Source organism: Engraulis encrasicolus, chromosome 6 (genome assembly GCF_034702125.1).
Source record: "Engraulis encrasicolus isolate BLACKSEA-1 chromosome 6, IST_EnEncr_1.0, whole genome shotgun sequence".
NCBI lineage: Eukaryota > Metazoa > Chordata > Actinopteri > Clupeiformes > Engraulidae > Engraulis > Engraulis encrasicolus.
The window spans coordinates 28,127,653-28,144,452 of record NC_085862.1 but is presented as its reverse complement, the minus strand read 5'-3'; the positions used below and the strand labels follow the sequence as shown (position 1 = coordinate 28,144,452).

Here is a 16,800-nt window from a genome sequence, read left to right as displayed (position 1 = left end):
AAGGTACATAACTCCCCTTTGTTATTGTTCCAGGGACTGAAACCATTACCATTCAAGAACTGCAAGTTGCTTTGGATTAAAGCATCAGGCATGTTGGTATAAGTCATTTTGATTGATTGATTGATTGATTGATTGATGTAAATAGATGTGTGTATTATGGTCCTGATTCTTTGCTATACCATCTAGATTACCTTTTTGCAACTAAAATGTTATAGAGCTCAATGTTTCTCTTGTATATTTTAAAGACGTCATGAATTCAGTCATCACAATCTTCAGCTTTTATTGAAAATTTCTTCTGACTTCATCACTTTAGCTCAGTGACATAAGGGCTCCGCACAATCTCATTTAAAACAATTCATTGACTTCAACAAAACATTCACCCGTCCCAATAACTTAGCAGTAACTAGTTGCAGAGTGAGTCCCATTCACCAGACAATTTTATTAGGCCCATCTTCAGTGTCTTCAATCAATCAGTGCATAATACCTGAGGGGACAAAACTGTACAAACAATAAAAAAAACGTCTCTGCAAACAAGTGTAACCATGTTAGTCTCTGAGTTTCCCTTCTTAGTGTTAGTCTTTTTTGGCGTTTTTCTCTGCCCTCTTTTGCCTCACTTCACTCACAATCTTCAGCAGCGACAGCAGTATTGGCACACACATGGGCAAGAAGAGAGGGATGTAGATGGCAAACTTCTGGTCGTCTGGGAAGTAGAGGAGATGCAGCAGGGACGGGTCAAAGAAGGCACATTCGGAGGCCAAGATGGCCTCTCTGCTGTACTGCAGGGCAAAGGCCAGGTTCCCTGCCTCCAGCTCAGCGATGGCCGCCTGTATGGCGGTCACGGCGTTCAGCACTTGCTGCGCGATGTTGTCGTTGATGACAATGTTGCCGATCTCGTCCAGCAGCTGGGAGAGGGAGGTGATGGTGGCGCTGGCCGTGGCCACGTTCTCCACGCTGCGGCTCCACAGGAGTCGATCCAGCTCCCAATCGGCCACCCCTGCGTTGCCCGGGCCCTGCACTTCGAAGCCCTTGGGGGGCCGCACCTGGTGGACCCCCAGCAGCAGCCTGAGCTGGGCCAGGAACACGCCCATGACTTTGCTCATGTCGATGTTCAGGTTGACCGGTAGGCTGGCGGTGTCCTTGTCGTACATGTCGTTGACGTTGTAGACCATGATGCCGCCCCAGCGAGGGCTGTGGAAGGCGTTGGTGGACACCCCCTGGCCCCGGTGGTCGCGGATGATGAGCGGGGAGTGCTGGGGGTCCGGGACGTAGAGCAGGAAGTTGAGCACGGGGTTGGAGGAGGCGGCGTTGGAGCCCAGCCGGGCCTCCACCGGGTTGATGACGTGGGCCAGGCTGTCGGCGCTGAGCGTGAAGGCCGATGCCGTCTTGTCGAAGCGAGGGTTCACGCCCAGGACGGCGTAGTAGAGAATCTGAGAGTCCACGGAGAAATTGGACACGGGGGCCATCTTGTCCAGCAGAGGCTGGATGTATTGCTGCACCGCGCCCTCGATGTCCCACTGCACCTTGTGATACTGGGGGCTGGGGTTGAGCAGACTGAACGTGATCTCATAGCCGGGGCTGGACTTGAAAGCTCTCATGCTGTCCACCAGGCTTTCCTTGCTCAACTTGGCCAATCGGATGCGGTTGCTTAGCGCTGCGATGATGTCCCGGTGTCCAAACGACATGGTCTGCAGCACTGGCTCTACCTCAGCATCTATAGCAGAGAGAACCGCCTGCAGTGGTCCTGTTCGCTGTTCAAATGTGACCAGTGCTGTCCTTTTCAGTCCTACAAATACATTTACACCTTCTGCTAACAGATTGGAAGATGCTGGTAAAACATACACAACCACAGAGCCACATGCACTCTCGCTCAGAATGTGTAAGGCAGTGTCCGCCTCTGCTGGGGTTGGCTGGTTGAGGGCGTCTTCCTCCATGATCGTGGCTGTTCGATACTTAGTCTCATATCTGTATTTGAGGTTTGTTTCAGTGTCCACATGGTGGTCTTGTTCACGTACCTGACTCAGTGGAAGCTTCTTTTGATGATCAGGTGCCAGTGTGCCCTGAGCAAACACTACCTCCACTTCCACAGTAAGACAAAGATGCAATGAATCCAGTTCACGAATTTGTGTCATCGGTAGCCATGCACGGTAGGTCTCTGTCGTTCTCCACCACAGAGGAATCCCAACAATGACGACTACTGCAGCTATTGCAAGCGCAGCATTCCGTCCACGTTGCTTTTCCAGATCCATTGATCCAGTATTAGTATTTTATCTAACAACTCTGTTTTTCATTCAGACTGTTGTTCACTCCGTTTTGACAGCAGCTTGTTTCCTGGGCACAACACTTCCTGTACGGAGGGGTAGATTGCATTGTGGGGGTTGTAGTCTTTCATTGAGGGTTTATTTTACCAATACTGTCATCCATTCCATTTAATATGTACTTATAATATCATAAACATATCTTTTTAAAATATGTTCTGCTTGAACGACTTTGGTTGTCCAAATTTGTCCTTATTTTCTTACAAATTTCACTTCAAGTGCATGCATCAACCTTGACTTTCCTACCAAGGGATGGCGCTGTGGTAAATACTCGAGTCCCTCTCCGCGAGGCTAGAAGTCGCAGCTTCCGACGACAAACGTTCCTTCCGGTTTGGACGCCATTAGAGAAGCAGGTATGAAATCAGTATTTGTATGTGTAACTTGAAATCTTAAATAAATCTTTGCCATCATATGTGTTGTTTCCACACAAATAGTAACAATATAATCCGGACACATTTCTGAGTTGATGTGTTTAATATTTCGCAGCTAATGTCACATAATGTTGAATAATCATGGGTTGGAAGCTTGGTTGTGTTGGTCAGCTCAACACGTCTGGTGCGTTCCCATTAAATAACAGTTTCGGCCCAGCGTTTCTGTGGTGTTACAATACGCCTATATTGTGGCGTTTTGTGGTGTTCGGTTGTAAGTTTGGTGTTCTAACATGAAGTAAGAGGCCAGCGACATACTAAATGGTAGTAGTCTACCTTTTGCCGTTGTGCTGGTGGTAGCTCGCTTCCTTCTTATGATGCTATGCAGTGGGGAGCATGGTGTCAGGTTGGATGTAAAATACTTAGCGCCGTAGATATGCCTGCACATTTTATTTGTTAGTTGCTCTTCGGTCTGTTGCTTTGGTTAGCATGATTGCATGTTACCCTTTCTAACCTCCGCTTGTTTTCACAGAGATGGCCATCAGGTACCCCATGGCAGTGGGCCTTAACAAAGGCCACCCGGTGACCAAAAACGTCGCAAAGCCGAAACACAGCCGTAGGAGAGGGGTAAGAATCTGGTCATGCCTGTCTTTTGAGTTGCTAGCAACACTGGTGAAATGACGTGAAGAGCGGTTTGTTTTGTGCCTCGCTATCTTCTCTCACGTGAATTCATGTCTGCACATTCGTTTCCTTTCATTCTGGCTATGCCATGCGATCGGTTGCTTTGTAAACAACTGGACTCTTTGGGCTTGTGAATTAATGAGGTGGTGTGTACCTGTTTGTGTGCTTTCCAGACACTGACCAAGCATGCCAAGTTCGTGCGTGACATGATCCGCGAGGTGTGTGGCTTTGCCCCCTACGAGAGGCGCGCTATGGAGTTGCTGAAGGTGTCCAAGGATAAGCGTGCCCTGAAGTTCATCAAGAAGAGGGTATGCTATTTCTTTTGATCTATCATGCTTAATTCTGCTCCATTGTGCAGCTGGGGAATTAAAAGGATGCCATAATCAAGAATGGTTTACCGCACGGGCCGGTCGGGCCCAGGACCAAGAACTAAGGGGCCCCCGAAGCCTAAGCCTCTATTTCTTGCACTGCGTTAAATATTGCATTTAACAAGCCTGAACATGCTGGTGTTAAATTTCTGGCTTGAAAACCAGTCTTCATGTAAATTATCAACACCCATGGAGGGCCTTTCTTGCTGTCGGGGCCCATGGAGTATTAATTCGTCCCTAATCTTAACCCATAGACCCAGTTGGCAACTCTGTGCCCGCTCATGATTCTGCTGGCTTTCCCCCATGTTTGCTCCACCCGCTGCATGAAGTGGCTGGTCAATATGTCCAATGACTGGCAGTGATCAGCGGCGCATACGGAGGGGAAAACGAGCAGTTTCATTGGTGGGCGAGAGGTGCGGACTGGGTCTATAGGGTGTGAACAAGTGAAGTTGTGCAGACGTGACGACAGTTGGGATAGTGAGAGTTGTTGTAAAGGGTTACCTTAATCAGTGTTATTTCAAACATTTGAGATGACTGAAGGCCTAAGTTGAAGCTTTGGTGCAGCTGTGGTGTAATGATTACAGAGGTGGCCAAGAGGGATTGCAGGTTCAAATCCCACCCCTACCTTTCCCTACACCTCCACCCATGGCTGATGTGCCCCTGAGCAAGGCACCCAACCCTGTACTGCTCCAGGGATTGTAACTATTACCCTGAAAATAACTAAGTCGCTTTGGGTGAAAAGCGTCATTTAAGTGTAATGTAACATCATTTTTTAAAAATACAATACTAAAGCAAAGAAAGCTCCCGCATACTGTTCACATTTGCATGGTTTAATGCAACGTTTCGGTCTACTGACCTTCAAACAATTCCTTTTAATACAATACTGCATTCAAGTTGAGTGTACAGCAGTTTTCACAAGTGAAAGTATTGTGCTGCCCGTCTCCATCTCAGTGTGTTTACAACAACCTAAGTAGAAGTTCATCAAACATCTTAATACAGAGTTTGATTTGATCTCCTCAGAGGTTTGACCTAGTGCCTGTGTGTTTTGTTTTTCCTTTGCAGGTGGGAACTCACATCCGCGCTAAGAGAAAGAGGGAAGAACTGAGCACCATCCTGGCTGCCATGAGAAAGGCTGCTGCCAAGAAGGAGTAAAGTGGAATAAAGGACAATTTGTATAATTGATGTCACGCTTGTAGTGTTTGTCTTTATTTAAAGTCTTGATGCCTGTGTTCAAGCATGGGTGCAGTGTCGTATTCAAAGTTCGGTCTACATAAGTGAAGTCTTGTAATTCAGGCATGTCATACATTCTAAACATGTCTTAAATGCCAAGGTGAATCTAACAGCTTAACTGTTTCATCTAATATTCTGTCATCTACTCCTCATCTGAAAGTTCCAGGTGTAGTATCTGCAATGTATTTGTAATTAAATGTGCTGTGATAACCTTAGAATGGTTTGATTCCTGATTCCATTGAAGGTTTTAAGAATATACTACCGTATTTAATCTAGGTGCATCTGCTTTAAAAATGGTAGCCATGGGTGACCGAAAACCTGATGTTACCCTGCCTGTGTACTCAGCAGTGCTTAGTTGGTCCTGTTGCATCGCAAAGATGCTTTGAAAAGCAATATGTACATTCTTCTCTGGAATACTGACCTGGGTTATGCAGTGCCATCAAATTCAGGTTTTACTACTGACGTATGTATAGATCAGTGGGCTTTACCCACTGCAGTGATGTCTAAATTGTTGCACTTTTGCAGGAGTTGATACTGTAGTAATTTCAAGAATTTCAGTTAAAAATGCATTTCTGATGTGGACAAATGGTGAAGTGTAAATTTTACATAAACTATCCCTATTAGGGAGTAATAGCCATTGCAGTTAGTATGTCAGGGCGAGCAAAACACTACAAATTCACAACTGAACCCAAAACGTGGCATGGAAATCTATGGGGTATGTGTTCTAACCTTTTGATTTAACCGGACTGCGCGGAACTCAACCTCTCCTCACAACATGGTGTTAACAAACATGGCGAACCCATGTATATTCAGAATGAAGTGTGGGTCACCAGATCAAACGAACAAAAACAGCTGACCGCAAAGCATCAAGGATATCTGGGCTTCCATAACGCCCATGCAATGCTCCTGCCATTGACTTCAATAAGGCAAAGACGGTTAGAAAGTATTGAACATGTTATGTAGAAAGTACCAAATTTCAACTGAACTGGACCCTATTTTTTCTGAGGAAAATGATTACAATATTCTAATATTGTGAATTCCTGGAAGATATATGTAAAAAATAAATGACTGGAATAGTTCAAAATGTGGGCAACGCATCTACAATCCATGAAAGTTAAAAATTAGGGATGCACTGATACCACTTTTTTGAAAACCGATACAAGTACAAGTCCATTAATGTGTGTACTTACCGATACCTTTTACCACCAAAATACAATAAAAATAAATGCATAACCTTGTTTTTTTCCACCTGTGATATTTTTATTGTCCATTTCCATGTAGATTTAAATGTTAGTAAATGTATGAGGTGGCACTTTTTTTCCATGCTAAATTAAGTCCACAGAACGTGACAAGATTTTGCATTGTTTTGTTTAATAGCTGTATCGTTCCTGGTATCGGCGAGTATAATGAGCAGTATCGGGTGCGGATAGTGCATCCCTATTATTAAACATTATTGATGAAATTATGGATATAAATCAACTTCATGATATTCTAATTATATGGCCAGGATCTGTAAATAAGGTCTGATTCATTTACATGCAATACTATTGTGCAAAAATCACTAACTGGTACTACCAGTAGTATTAGGTGAAACCACATTAAGTTCAGTATTTTGAAATAAAAAGGCAACACATTTCATTTCTTTAAATTAGTGCTTTAACTCCGAAGTCAATGTAACATTTCAACAATTCAAAGAATCAGCAATATCGATTTGGTTCCATTATTATATGCAACATCTGTAAATAAAAAAAGACTTTGTTGAGGCTGCGCGGCAGCAATAACATGATCCAGCTGACTGTCGCATGAGGATCTTAAAGAATTTGAATAGATGAGCTGCCAACCTATTCCCCTATGGCCTATGCATGTCCTCACACCTGGTGGCATCCTTTAGAAACACTCCTCAAAACAAACTCATGACGGCAGCGTCTAGCCATCAGCTAACTGCAATCATTGACCTCAAGGGGGTACGCCATGGCATCTTTTCATTGGATATAAAAAAAAGAAATCTGTGGCTACAGCCAGTTCGGTGCTTCAGTTGGACTGTTCATGGACAGGGAAAACAATCTTGTAAATCTGCTCATAGTGTTGAACAAAATGCACCTCCAGGCCTTCAGTGATGTAGTCGGGAAGGTCGGAGAAGTCCTTTTTGTTTTCCTCTGGCAGTATGATGCAAGTCACACCAGCCCTCTTGGCCTGGAAAGATTATTTATTTGGTCAGTGATATTTGGGTAAGAGACTGCTCAATCACAAGATGCTATGTTGTTGGTATGGGGTTTTATGATGGATATCATCATATGATGATGAATAACTGTACGCACACTAAGCACAAGAAATCTTTTATAGTATATTCAGTTACTGTTAGAAACATCTCCCCCGCCCCTTTTTCAACTCACAGCAATGGTCTTCTCCTTGATTCCCCCCACGGGGAGGATTTTGCCAGTCAGGGACAGCTCTCCCGTCATGGCAATGTTCTGACGTGCTGGCGTGTCAGAGGCCAGGGACAGCAGAGCCGTCACTATGGTGCAACCAGCACTGGGCCCGTCTTTAGGAGTTGCTCCCTGGGAGAGAAATATCGGGACAACAAAAGTTTTCCAGGAGATGGTACACTAGTACATGGTAAAAAGCTGAACAAAGAGGAAGCAATATGAAGCATAATTGAAAATGAACTTAAATCATAGCTGTCCCAAGCTGGTTTTATATACACTATTGTGCTTGTACAAAAGCTTACATAAAACACTGACACTCAGTTTTTTTAAGCAGACTAAACTTGACTAGCTTCTAATTTACAACATCCACAACCTGCTGTTGCACAAATAAAACAGTAAAACCATTTTAACCTCGGAATTATAGTGTTCAGTGTGACGTAAGCCATACCTCTGGGACGTGCAGGTGTAAGTGAGAGCCGACTAGGAAGTCGTTGTCTGGCTGCTGCTTCATGAGGAAGGCCCGGGCGAAGGTGTAGGCAATTTTGGCGCTCTCCTTCATCACATCTCCTAGCTGGCCCGTCACCTCCAGCGATCCCTCACTTGGTCCGTCTTTAGCCGAGCGGTCTCTAGGCCGCCTTAGAGAGGTCTCGATAAAGAGTGTAGAGCCACCTATACAAGACAGAAGCATGAAAATTAATTAGCTACAAAATGACACATTGCAATGTTGTAGAGTTAACTGAATTAACCTAAAACTAAGGCTGTGATTGTGCTTTTTATTTTCGTTAGAATTTAAGTTTTCTGAAAGATCCATTTTGATTTGTTCACAAGAGTTGCATCATGGGTAAATTGTGCAATGGATGTCATTTGTTTTCCTTACCCATAGCTGTCCAAGCTAATCCCATGACAACACCTGGGGGTGTGACGTCGTACATGCGATCCACAGTGAAGATGGGCTTCCCAACGTAGTCCTGCAGGTTGTCAGGCGTGACCTTCACTGAGGTCTCCTCTCCATTCACAATACGGAATGCTACTTTGCGGAAAACCTTTACAAAAAAACAAGAACAACCATCAACATTTAGGTTTTTTTTACAGTGTGCAAAATACAGTCAGAAAATGTCTGATTTTGTTAGATCTTAGTGAATTGACATTACCTTCTCCACTTGCTTCTGAAGGTTCCTTACTCCACTCTCTCTACAATACTGCCTAATGAGAACACTCAAAGCATCCGATGAGATCTCAGTCTTCTCCTCATCCAGTCCACACAGAATTCGTAGTTGAGGCACTAGATATTTCTGTAAGGAGAGATGTGTGGTTTCAATGTTATTCTAGGGATGGGGGGAGGACACCTCAACTGTCGTTGGCAATGTGATGAGAGGAAATGTTCAACATTTTGACAGTTTGTCAGAGGACGCGTGCAACTTCTGGGAAAAAATTTATGACTTTGGGTATGCGATAAAAGGTATGAACTTAAAGACAAAAAATCTGCACTCACAAGCTACGTCTCATTATTTATTTATAAATTACCACCATGTCCACAAGCAGACGTGTTTCGGCTCTTAAGCCATCATCAGTGCGTGGTACAACATTTTGAAAGCCTCACCTCTGCAATGGCTAGTTTCTCCTGAGCTACGTATCCAGACACATTTATCATTTCCATGCGATCTCTCAAGGGCTCTGGAATGGTGTCAGTCACATTGGCGGTACAAATAAACAAAACCTAGATATGGAAAAGAGAGACATGATAACGACAGTGCTAGTAACAAACATGTTTGGAACTGTTACAGTAAGAGACAACACATACAGTACAACCAAATAAATTAAAATAGAACAGAATACAATCTCAATGAGCCCCTAATAATATAATATACCTTGGACAAGTCCACAGGCACATCAAGGTAATGGTCCAGGAAGTTTGCATTTTGCTCTGGGTCCAGAAGTTCCAGAAGCGCAGAGGAGGGGTCGCCTTGGTAACCTCGTCCAATTTTGTCAACCTAGTAGCACAACCACGTGACAGTGTTGGGTATCCAAAATGATTTGGTATAATCATTGTAGGTGTAAGTGCAAATCTTTCAACTGCAAAGCAACCTCATAATAATGTATGAATAAAGTACCTCATGAATAATATGAACCTCATATTACATTATTACATTACATTACATTGCATTTGGCAGACGCTTTATAACCAAAGCGACTTTCAAAAGAGTATATAAATGAAGTACCTCATCAATTAGCACCAGAGGGTTTTCAGTTTTCGTCTTCTTCAAACACTGTATGATTTTGCCTGGCATAGCACCGACATATGTCCTCCTGCAAAGACAAAAGTTGTTATAGATCACTACTACAGTACATCACACACTTACGTGTGGTCATTAACTTCATATGTAGTGGAAGCACTGCCCACCTGTGACCTTTAATTTCAGCAACATCAGTCATACCGCCAACACTGAAACGGAAATATTCCCTGTTGAGTGCCCGTGCGATGGAGCGGGCGATACTGGTCTTCCCTACACCCGGGGGGCCGTAGAAACACAGGATCTTGCCCTGGGTGCTGCCCCGCAACTGGCTCACCGCAATGAATTCCTGTGAAGAAAATATTATTACAAGTTACAAATAAAATTAATTTCACTTGACTGACTGAAAATACATTAGGAACACCTCACAAAAAAACTTACATCCCATGACGATTTTTATTTTTTGGGGGGCTTTTTGCCTTTAATTGTGTGATAGGACAGTGAGGATATGGACAATAAGCTTGTGGGAGAGAGATGGGGTCAGTAAAGGACCCGGGCCGGAATCGAACTCGGGTCACAGGTGCAGCAGTACAGTGCCCTACCACTTGAGCCACAGCAAGGCCCCTATGACATATTTTTTAACACAACTTTTTAATTGATAAATGAATACTTCTTAAACGTTACAGGATATCAATGGTCTACCGCGGCAACACTGAAAATTGCAAGTACAGTATATGAGAGCAGCTCTTACCAGAATACGCTTCTTGACATCATCCATCCCATAATGATCCTCCTCCAGCACCTCTTTGGCTCGGCCCAGCTCCAGGTTCTCAGTGCTGTTAGTTCCCCAGGGCATGGAGGTCAGCCAGTCCAAATAGTTACGCGTAACACTGGAGGATTACCAAAAGAGCCAAAAGAAAAGACATGTGACACATGATGTCAAATGATGTCACTCATTACCGTTTCACCCTTAACTTCTATCACTGCAGAAAATGGGAAGCATAAAAAGACAAAGACAGACAGGCAGACAGATAGAAAGAAGGAAATAAGGAAAGAAAGAAAGAAAGACAGGAAGGAAGGAAGGCCAAACACCATATCCCAATGGAAATGTACATTTAATATTAAAAGTAAAAAAAAACACTAACTTGAACTCAGAGGAATGATTATCAAGCAAGCCAAGCTTGTTGAGTTCTTCATTGATGACGTCCATGACGTGCTGCGGCACCACTCTCTCCTTCAGTCGCTCCCTAAACTTCTCCTCAATGGCGTCTTTGTCCTCCTTCTCCAGGCCCAGCTCCTTCTTAATGATCTTCAGCTGCTCCTGCAGGAGGTACTTCCTGTGGGTCTGCTTGATCTTCTCTTCCACCTACAAAACAACAAGGAAAAAATAGATCCTGCAATTTCATTTCAACACTAAATATTTCCTCAAGCAAAACAGACATTTCTACTCAAAGTAAATTTAAAAATGTAAAAAGCGTCACAATTATTTTTCTTCCTTTTTAATATTCAACACTAATTGAATCTTAGATGAGAATGGTCAGGAATAGTTAATGAGCCTCACATGACCTTGAGGAGGACTAGACAGCCTTACCAGAGAGTGTTTATGGGTAGTACGAGAGAGCAATCTCGCTACTTTTTCCGGGTGGTACTGTCCACTAAGTGGCGCCATCCAGACAGCGCAGAGGAGCGCCAAGGAGCGCAGAGGCTGTTGAAATGAATGTGGTCCCATGGAGCTCAACCACGATGCTGCCATTGCTTTGGGAGAGAATTGGTATCATCGTTTCATTTTATTTTTCCAAAAGGCAGGATAGATTATCCTTTCAAACAGCAGTTAGTTTGAATGTTTAAACTTGCTGGATCTTTGTAAAATACGTCTTTATTGTCAATATGACGTCACGAGTGGCTTCACACACTGCGTTTGGATTGGTCGGCCAGCTGCATTGCTGTGATCACGACGGCCGTAAAGCAATTTTGTTAGCAAGATGCTAGCGGAGCCTGACTCATAAATGCCAAAGCTGTAGGAAATCAGAAGGACATAACTCCCATGTTATTGTACATTTAATTGAAATCCACATTGGTTTCACAGAACTTACAGTAATATTGTCAAGTTTCAGCAGACAGCGAGCACAATTGTCAGTTATTAGCGCCAGCCTTATGACCTCTGCTGTCTCGACAGCGCTCCCTAGGTGAACTGCAGGCACGGGTTTGAGGGCGAGATTCAACACTGTATGTAAACCCACTGTGTCCTTGCCAAGGTCAAAGTCAAGGTCAGAGTATGAAACCACAGCAGAAAAGACACTTACCTCCCTTCCCAGCCGCTGTTGTAACTTGCTCAGTTCATATTCTTTCTTTAGCAAAGACAATGCCTTATACAACCTTTTGGGAATCTGCAGAAGCAAAGTAAAGGTAGATATTACATTACAATTCTTCAAAATCCTCACTTACAACAAATGTCAAACATCTACTTCAATACTTAACATTTCCAGAGCCCTCTGAAAGTTTTTTTATGCAGTCTAATTTGTCTTAACTCAGGTCAGAGTGAAATGTTGGAAGAAATAAAAGTATATCATCATATGACCATTTCTTCAGCTTATCACTCTGTCATGACCTGAGCCCTTAAACAAATGTTGAAATTCTGTTGCGCTACAGCGCAGCCATATTGAGCCACTTACATTGGTCTCCTCCAGGACATCCTGAAGCTCGTGGGACTCGGCCCCGGTGAGAGCAGCTCCCATGTCGCTGAGGTAGATGGGGTTATCCACCACCCGCTGGCCAGCCTGCATCATCTGCAGCACGGACTCTCTACAGGACAAACAAGAGCAATCAGGGAAATATTCAGTGAAAATGGCAAATAGGGTGGCCAGACGTCCATCTTCAGGACAGACCGTCCGTCTTTTCAGTGCCTTGTCCGGTGTCCGGCACAGCATTAAGCCGGACACCTGGTTGATTAAAATGCATTAAAATGCATGAAATTGCATCTAAGAAATGCACACTTCCCTGTGGTAAATCGTGGTTAGAAGAGCCTGGACTCATTTTCTTTAACTAAATGACACCAGTGGGTTATCTATTTGCAGGTGTACGAGTTCCTGTAGGTTAACTTAGACAGGTTTATCACTTAACCATGTTCTTGGAATACCACTCAGAGATGTCAACCTAGACCCTTCGCCAAAGCTAGTTGCATGTGATGTGTTTTTTTGGCGGCACACTCAGGCGACTCAAAACACTGCGGGCAGAGTGACAAACTGGTTGTGAGGCCAGGTAATTATTAGCCTGGTTCACACCAGACAGTGTGTGTGTGTAGCTTCGGCGCCTCCTGGCGGAGCAGAGCTACACACACTACCGTCTGGTACACAGCCATAAAGCATGCGGTGGCTCAAGCCAGAAAATAGACTGAGCATTTATTGCTTCAATATCAACAGCAGCTCGCATTGAGGAATCACAGGGCAGATTATAGACTATATTGACTCTTCAGAGATTAACAGGAAGGTTTTTGAAGGATTTTTTTGGTGATGAGGCCGCGCAGAAACAATAAATGCTACGTCTATTTTCCGGCTGGAGATGGAGTGTGCTCTATGGCTGTGTACCAGACGGTAGTGTGTGTAGCTCTGCTCCGCCAGGAGGCGCCGAAGCTACACACACACCGTCTGGTGTGAACCAGGCTAGGTAATTATAGGATCGGCATATATGAATGCAAACATTTATTTGAAAAACAGATAGATATAGAGTATAGAGTGATATTTCTACACACCTGTACAGAGGATTCAAGGCGATGATGTCTCTAATAGTCTTGACAATTTCTGCAGTTAATGCCTAAAGAGGAACATGATTAAGATTGAAGCAATGCTTAACTCATACAGTGTAATGCAGTAACTGGAATTAAATCCTAAAACCAGGGTTCCCACACCTCTTTCATGAACAAATGAAAGCACTTTTCAAGCACCTTCAAGCACCAAATTTTCAGTTTTCCAGCACCTTTAATAGGTCGCAGAAAGGGGGTGTGGGGGTCCTCCCCTAGACATTTTTTTGTTTTTAAGAAGCAATTTCTTGCATTCTAATAAAAAATCTGAGGTAGTGAGATGTCAGATGGGATTTGCCATTTGACACCCTAAAATTGATGTACCTTAACAATTTATTTCTATTATTTGGTTTATTGGGTTTGTCTTGACTCAAATTTCAAGCATTTAGCATTTCACCAAAACAAAATCAAGCTTTTTCACAACCTTGAAAGCACTTAATTGAAATTGAAGTATCTTCAAGGAATTCAAGCACCAGTGGTAACCCTGTAAAACACTGCATAACACACAATATGCTGAAATGCTGTATGCACTGTAAAAGTCAAGCACAGGCAATCAATCTTCTAGAACTTTTTTGTTGAAATACATTGAAACTCAAGCAAAAGCATTTTGCCTTAATGTTCATCTGGTTCTACGCAGCACTGGTTATTACAGCTTAGGAACACCCCAGTAGCTTGACTTCCTAAATAGATAAAATCGACGCTAGATGCAGCCATAATTTTCTTTGCCGTGTTAACGGCCGGGCTCGGTACCTTGACTTCCTCTGTGATCTGGAACTCCTCGTGCTGCACATTGTCCACCTCCACCATGAGGATGTCTGAGGAGGCCGGCGGCAGCGTGACCGGCTCCACGGTCATATCCACGTTCTTGACGCTGTCCTCCATGGCCTCAGCCAGGGAGCTGCCTTCCTTGCGGGGGCGCTTGGGCTTGCGGCGCGGGGGCTTGGGCTGGCCTCCCTCCCCTTCGGACTCCACCGGAGACGGGGGTTCGTCTGGCTCCACCTCCAGCTGCTTGTTAATACGGATCCTAATAACAAAAGGCACATGAATAACACAATGGTTTAACACTGGCCATGGTTAAGCATATTAGATTTAGAACTAATACTCAACATCTTAATCCCTTTCTTTTATGGTACACATGGAACAAATGGAATTGAAATACTGAAAAAGCTACAGATAGTTTATCAGTCAGAATTTTTTTTTTTTTAAATTGTTCAATGGTTTCTATATGTAAACTAAAACAACAGGGATTTACTCAGGGTCCATGAGCCAACATACTACACAAAACTGCAATGACATGAATATAATGACAGCCATTACCGTCTATGCCCCATGACAATCATGCGAAGTTTGTCTCCGAGGTCCTGCATCTCATGTATCTGCACAAATGTACCAGTGTTGTAGATGGCATCCAAGTCCTCCACAACATCTTGCTCATTGCTGAGTAGAGACAAAATCATACAGTGACAGATGTGAGAAGGAACAATGGGCCATGCAAGACCAAGTGATACCATTAATTAGGGCCATTTTTGCAAAGAGTCCTTCCTTACCTGTCATCTTTCTTCAGGAAAACGCCAGCATACGGCTGAGCCAGTCTGACCTTGCGCCTCAGCAGGTCCATCAGAGCTTTATTTTTTACCTGTCACATTACAACAATAGGAACAATGTCAATACATTATATTTGTATAAAAGTACAAGGTTACCCTAACCTCGAACGAGGAGACATCACTGTGCAAAACAAACACACACAGTGACACCACTTGAAACATGTGTAACGTAAGATCAAAAAAATCCACAGTTCCTACTACTACATACTTTCGAGATAACGATTGGACATTTGTTTCTTGGGAATGCCAAGAGCTCGTGCATTGGTTTAACCCTATGGCTGATGTAATAGCCAGCAAGAAAGGGCGCTGCACTCAACAAGTTGCCGGTTACATCATTGTGTTTCTTTTCCTGATGCATCTAGATACGAACGAATGTGCAGTAAGTAGCAAGGTCATTTGGGGACAGGATTAATTTGTGTGTTTGCCCTGTATCTCAAAATGTCACAAAATTAAGTTTTACCTCAATAATCTTGATGAATCGAGGAAAAACTGGGTTTCTGTTCACGGCGATGAGGGGTACATTAGGAAAGACCTCTGGAACCATCATGGGTGTCAAAGCAGTCATTTGGGGAGAACCATAACCTGTCCCACCGTCTCCACTGGACTCATCCCCTCCTCCAGCGCCACTACTTTCGGCTCCATCTTCTGAAAACCCACTCCCCCTGTTTCCATAAAAGTATCGCCTCTGTTGACAGCCCACTGAGGCTCCGACATGTCCAGAAATCCCCGTGGTATATCCAAAACCACTTGTACTCCTTATCCATTTGTTAGGTCCACCGCATCGCACCGCCGCCGCTGTCATTGATGAGATGTTGGAGTTACGAGAGCCATTGCATAAGGATGGTTTACATATAAGATTTGAGGAGGAATAACAGCGTTCCGTGACCTTACTTGACGTAGCGGCTGAATTTCCTCCAAAACTACCATTCAGTACCTGGCCGGTGTTGCCCGAGCAATTTTTAACTATGGTAACCCCACTTCTGTGAAACTGTCTCAGCGCTCCTAACATCCTCATGTAGGTCGCCATGTTTGCTGTGGAGTTTTCTAGACACACATGCGCATTTTCCGGCAACGCTTGATTGCGTCATTGAATCGTCTCCTCCCACTGATTCACCTTTGGGTTTTGTAATGGTTTTGTCAGTGTTTTTACTTGGCTAAACCTTTGTGCTGCTAGTAACTATTTCTGTCTGAAGAATAGACTAGACCAAAACACATTTGAATGGGGAGAGAACGATTGAAGCCTTTATCCACACGAGGAAAGGAATTACTAGCTCAGGCAGTCTGTCACACTTAGTTTAATGATAATTTCTTTGACAATTTGCAAATCAATTTTCCATTTGCAAACAAACTTGTGATAACCAAATCCCAAGTTTCTGCAACTGACTACATAGGGGTGGATTCAGGGTGCGATTTGTCAGAAAGCCAGAAGGTGGGATATGCTTCAGATTTTAAGCAATGGAATTAAATTAAACTGTGATTAAAATTATGAAGAAAAAGTGGCAATATCAAAACCAGAAGAGGGGACAATCCCCCCCAACAAATCGCACCCTGGGTGGATTACCAAACAACATACCCTGCCCAGAGGGCCCAAGGAACAAGGTCAACTGCAAAAAAACACCATTTCAAAATCACCTGTGCATGTTATCATAATTCCCTTTCCCAATGTGCTCCATGTTCTTGGATGCATAGTGTAGTGGTTTTCAAAGTGGCGCCCGGGGCCCCTTGGGGGCCGTGGCAGGTTGGCATGAAAAGTATAGAAAAACTAAATAAATAATTGAATA

General features: G+C 43.7%; 3 protein-coding genes across 4 annotated transcripts; 1 reads left to right on the top strand and 2 right to left on the bottom strand.

Annotated features, from left to right (window-relative positions):
- Positions 1-263: 263 nt before the first annotated feature.
- On the bottom strand, positions 264-2,335 carry pigs (phosphatidylinositol glycan anchor biosynthesis, class S). Its single transcript, XM_063201165.1, has one exon. The coding sequence runs from the start codon at positions 2,244-2,246 to the stop codon at positions 573-575; it is 1,674 nt and encodes a 557-aa protein (XP_063057235.1). The 5' UTR covers positions 2,247-2,335; the 3' UTR covers positions 264-572.
- rpl36 (ribosomal protein L36) lies at positions 2,130-4,914 on the top strand. 2 transcript variants are annotated; one of them, XM_063201176.1, is made up of 5 exons: positions 2,130-2,144; positions 2,566-2,668; positions 3,216-3,310; positions 3,538-3,672; positions 4,795-4,914. In XM_063201176.1, exons 3-5 carry the CDS (start codon positions 3,218-3,220, stop codon positions 4,882-4,884), a joined length of 318 nt encoding a protein of 105 aa, XP_063057246.1. In that variant the 5' UTR covers positions 2,130-2,144; positions 2,566-2,668; positions 3,216-3,217; the 3' UTR covers positions 4,885-4,914. The 2 variants fall into 2 exon arrangements, with proteins under 2 accessions (XP_063057246.1, XP_063057245.1); XM_063201175.1 differs by lacking the exon at positions 2,130-2,144 and adding an exon at positions 2,332-2,346.
- A 1,681-nt stretch (positions 4,915-6,595) lies between these two features.
- lonp1 (lon peptidase 1, mitochondrial) lies at positions 6,596-16,046 on the bottom strand. Its single transcript, XM_063201158.1, has 18 exons — positions 15,480-16,046; positions 14,963-15,051; positions 14,733-14,852; positions 14,166-14,439; positions 13,368-13,429; positions 12,292-12,421; positions 11,923-12,006; positions 10,765-10,985; positions 10,371-10,509; positions 9,790-9,968; positions 9,608-9,695; positions 9,257-9,379; positions 8,989-9,105; positions 8,540-8,680; positions 8,266-8,431; positions 7,837-8,057; positions 7,356-7,520; positions 6,596-7,155 (listed from the first exon to the last, which is right to left on the bottom strand). The coding sequence occupies exons 1-18, from the start codon at positions 16,044-16,046 to the stop codon at positions 6,994-6,996; spliced, it is 3,048 nt and encodes a 1,015-aa protein (XP_063057228.1). The 3' UTR covers positions 6,596-6,993.
- Positions 16,047-16,800: the final 754 nt, after the last annotated feature.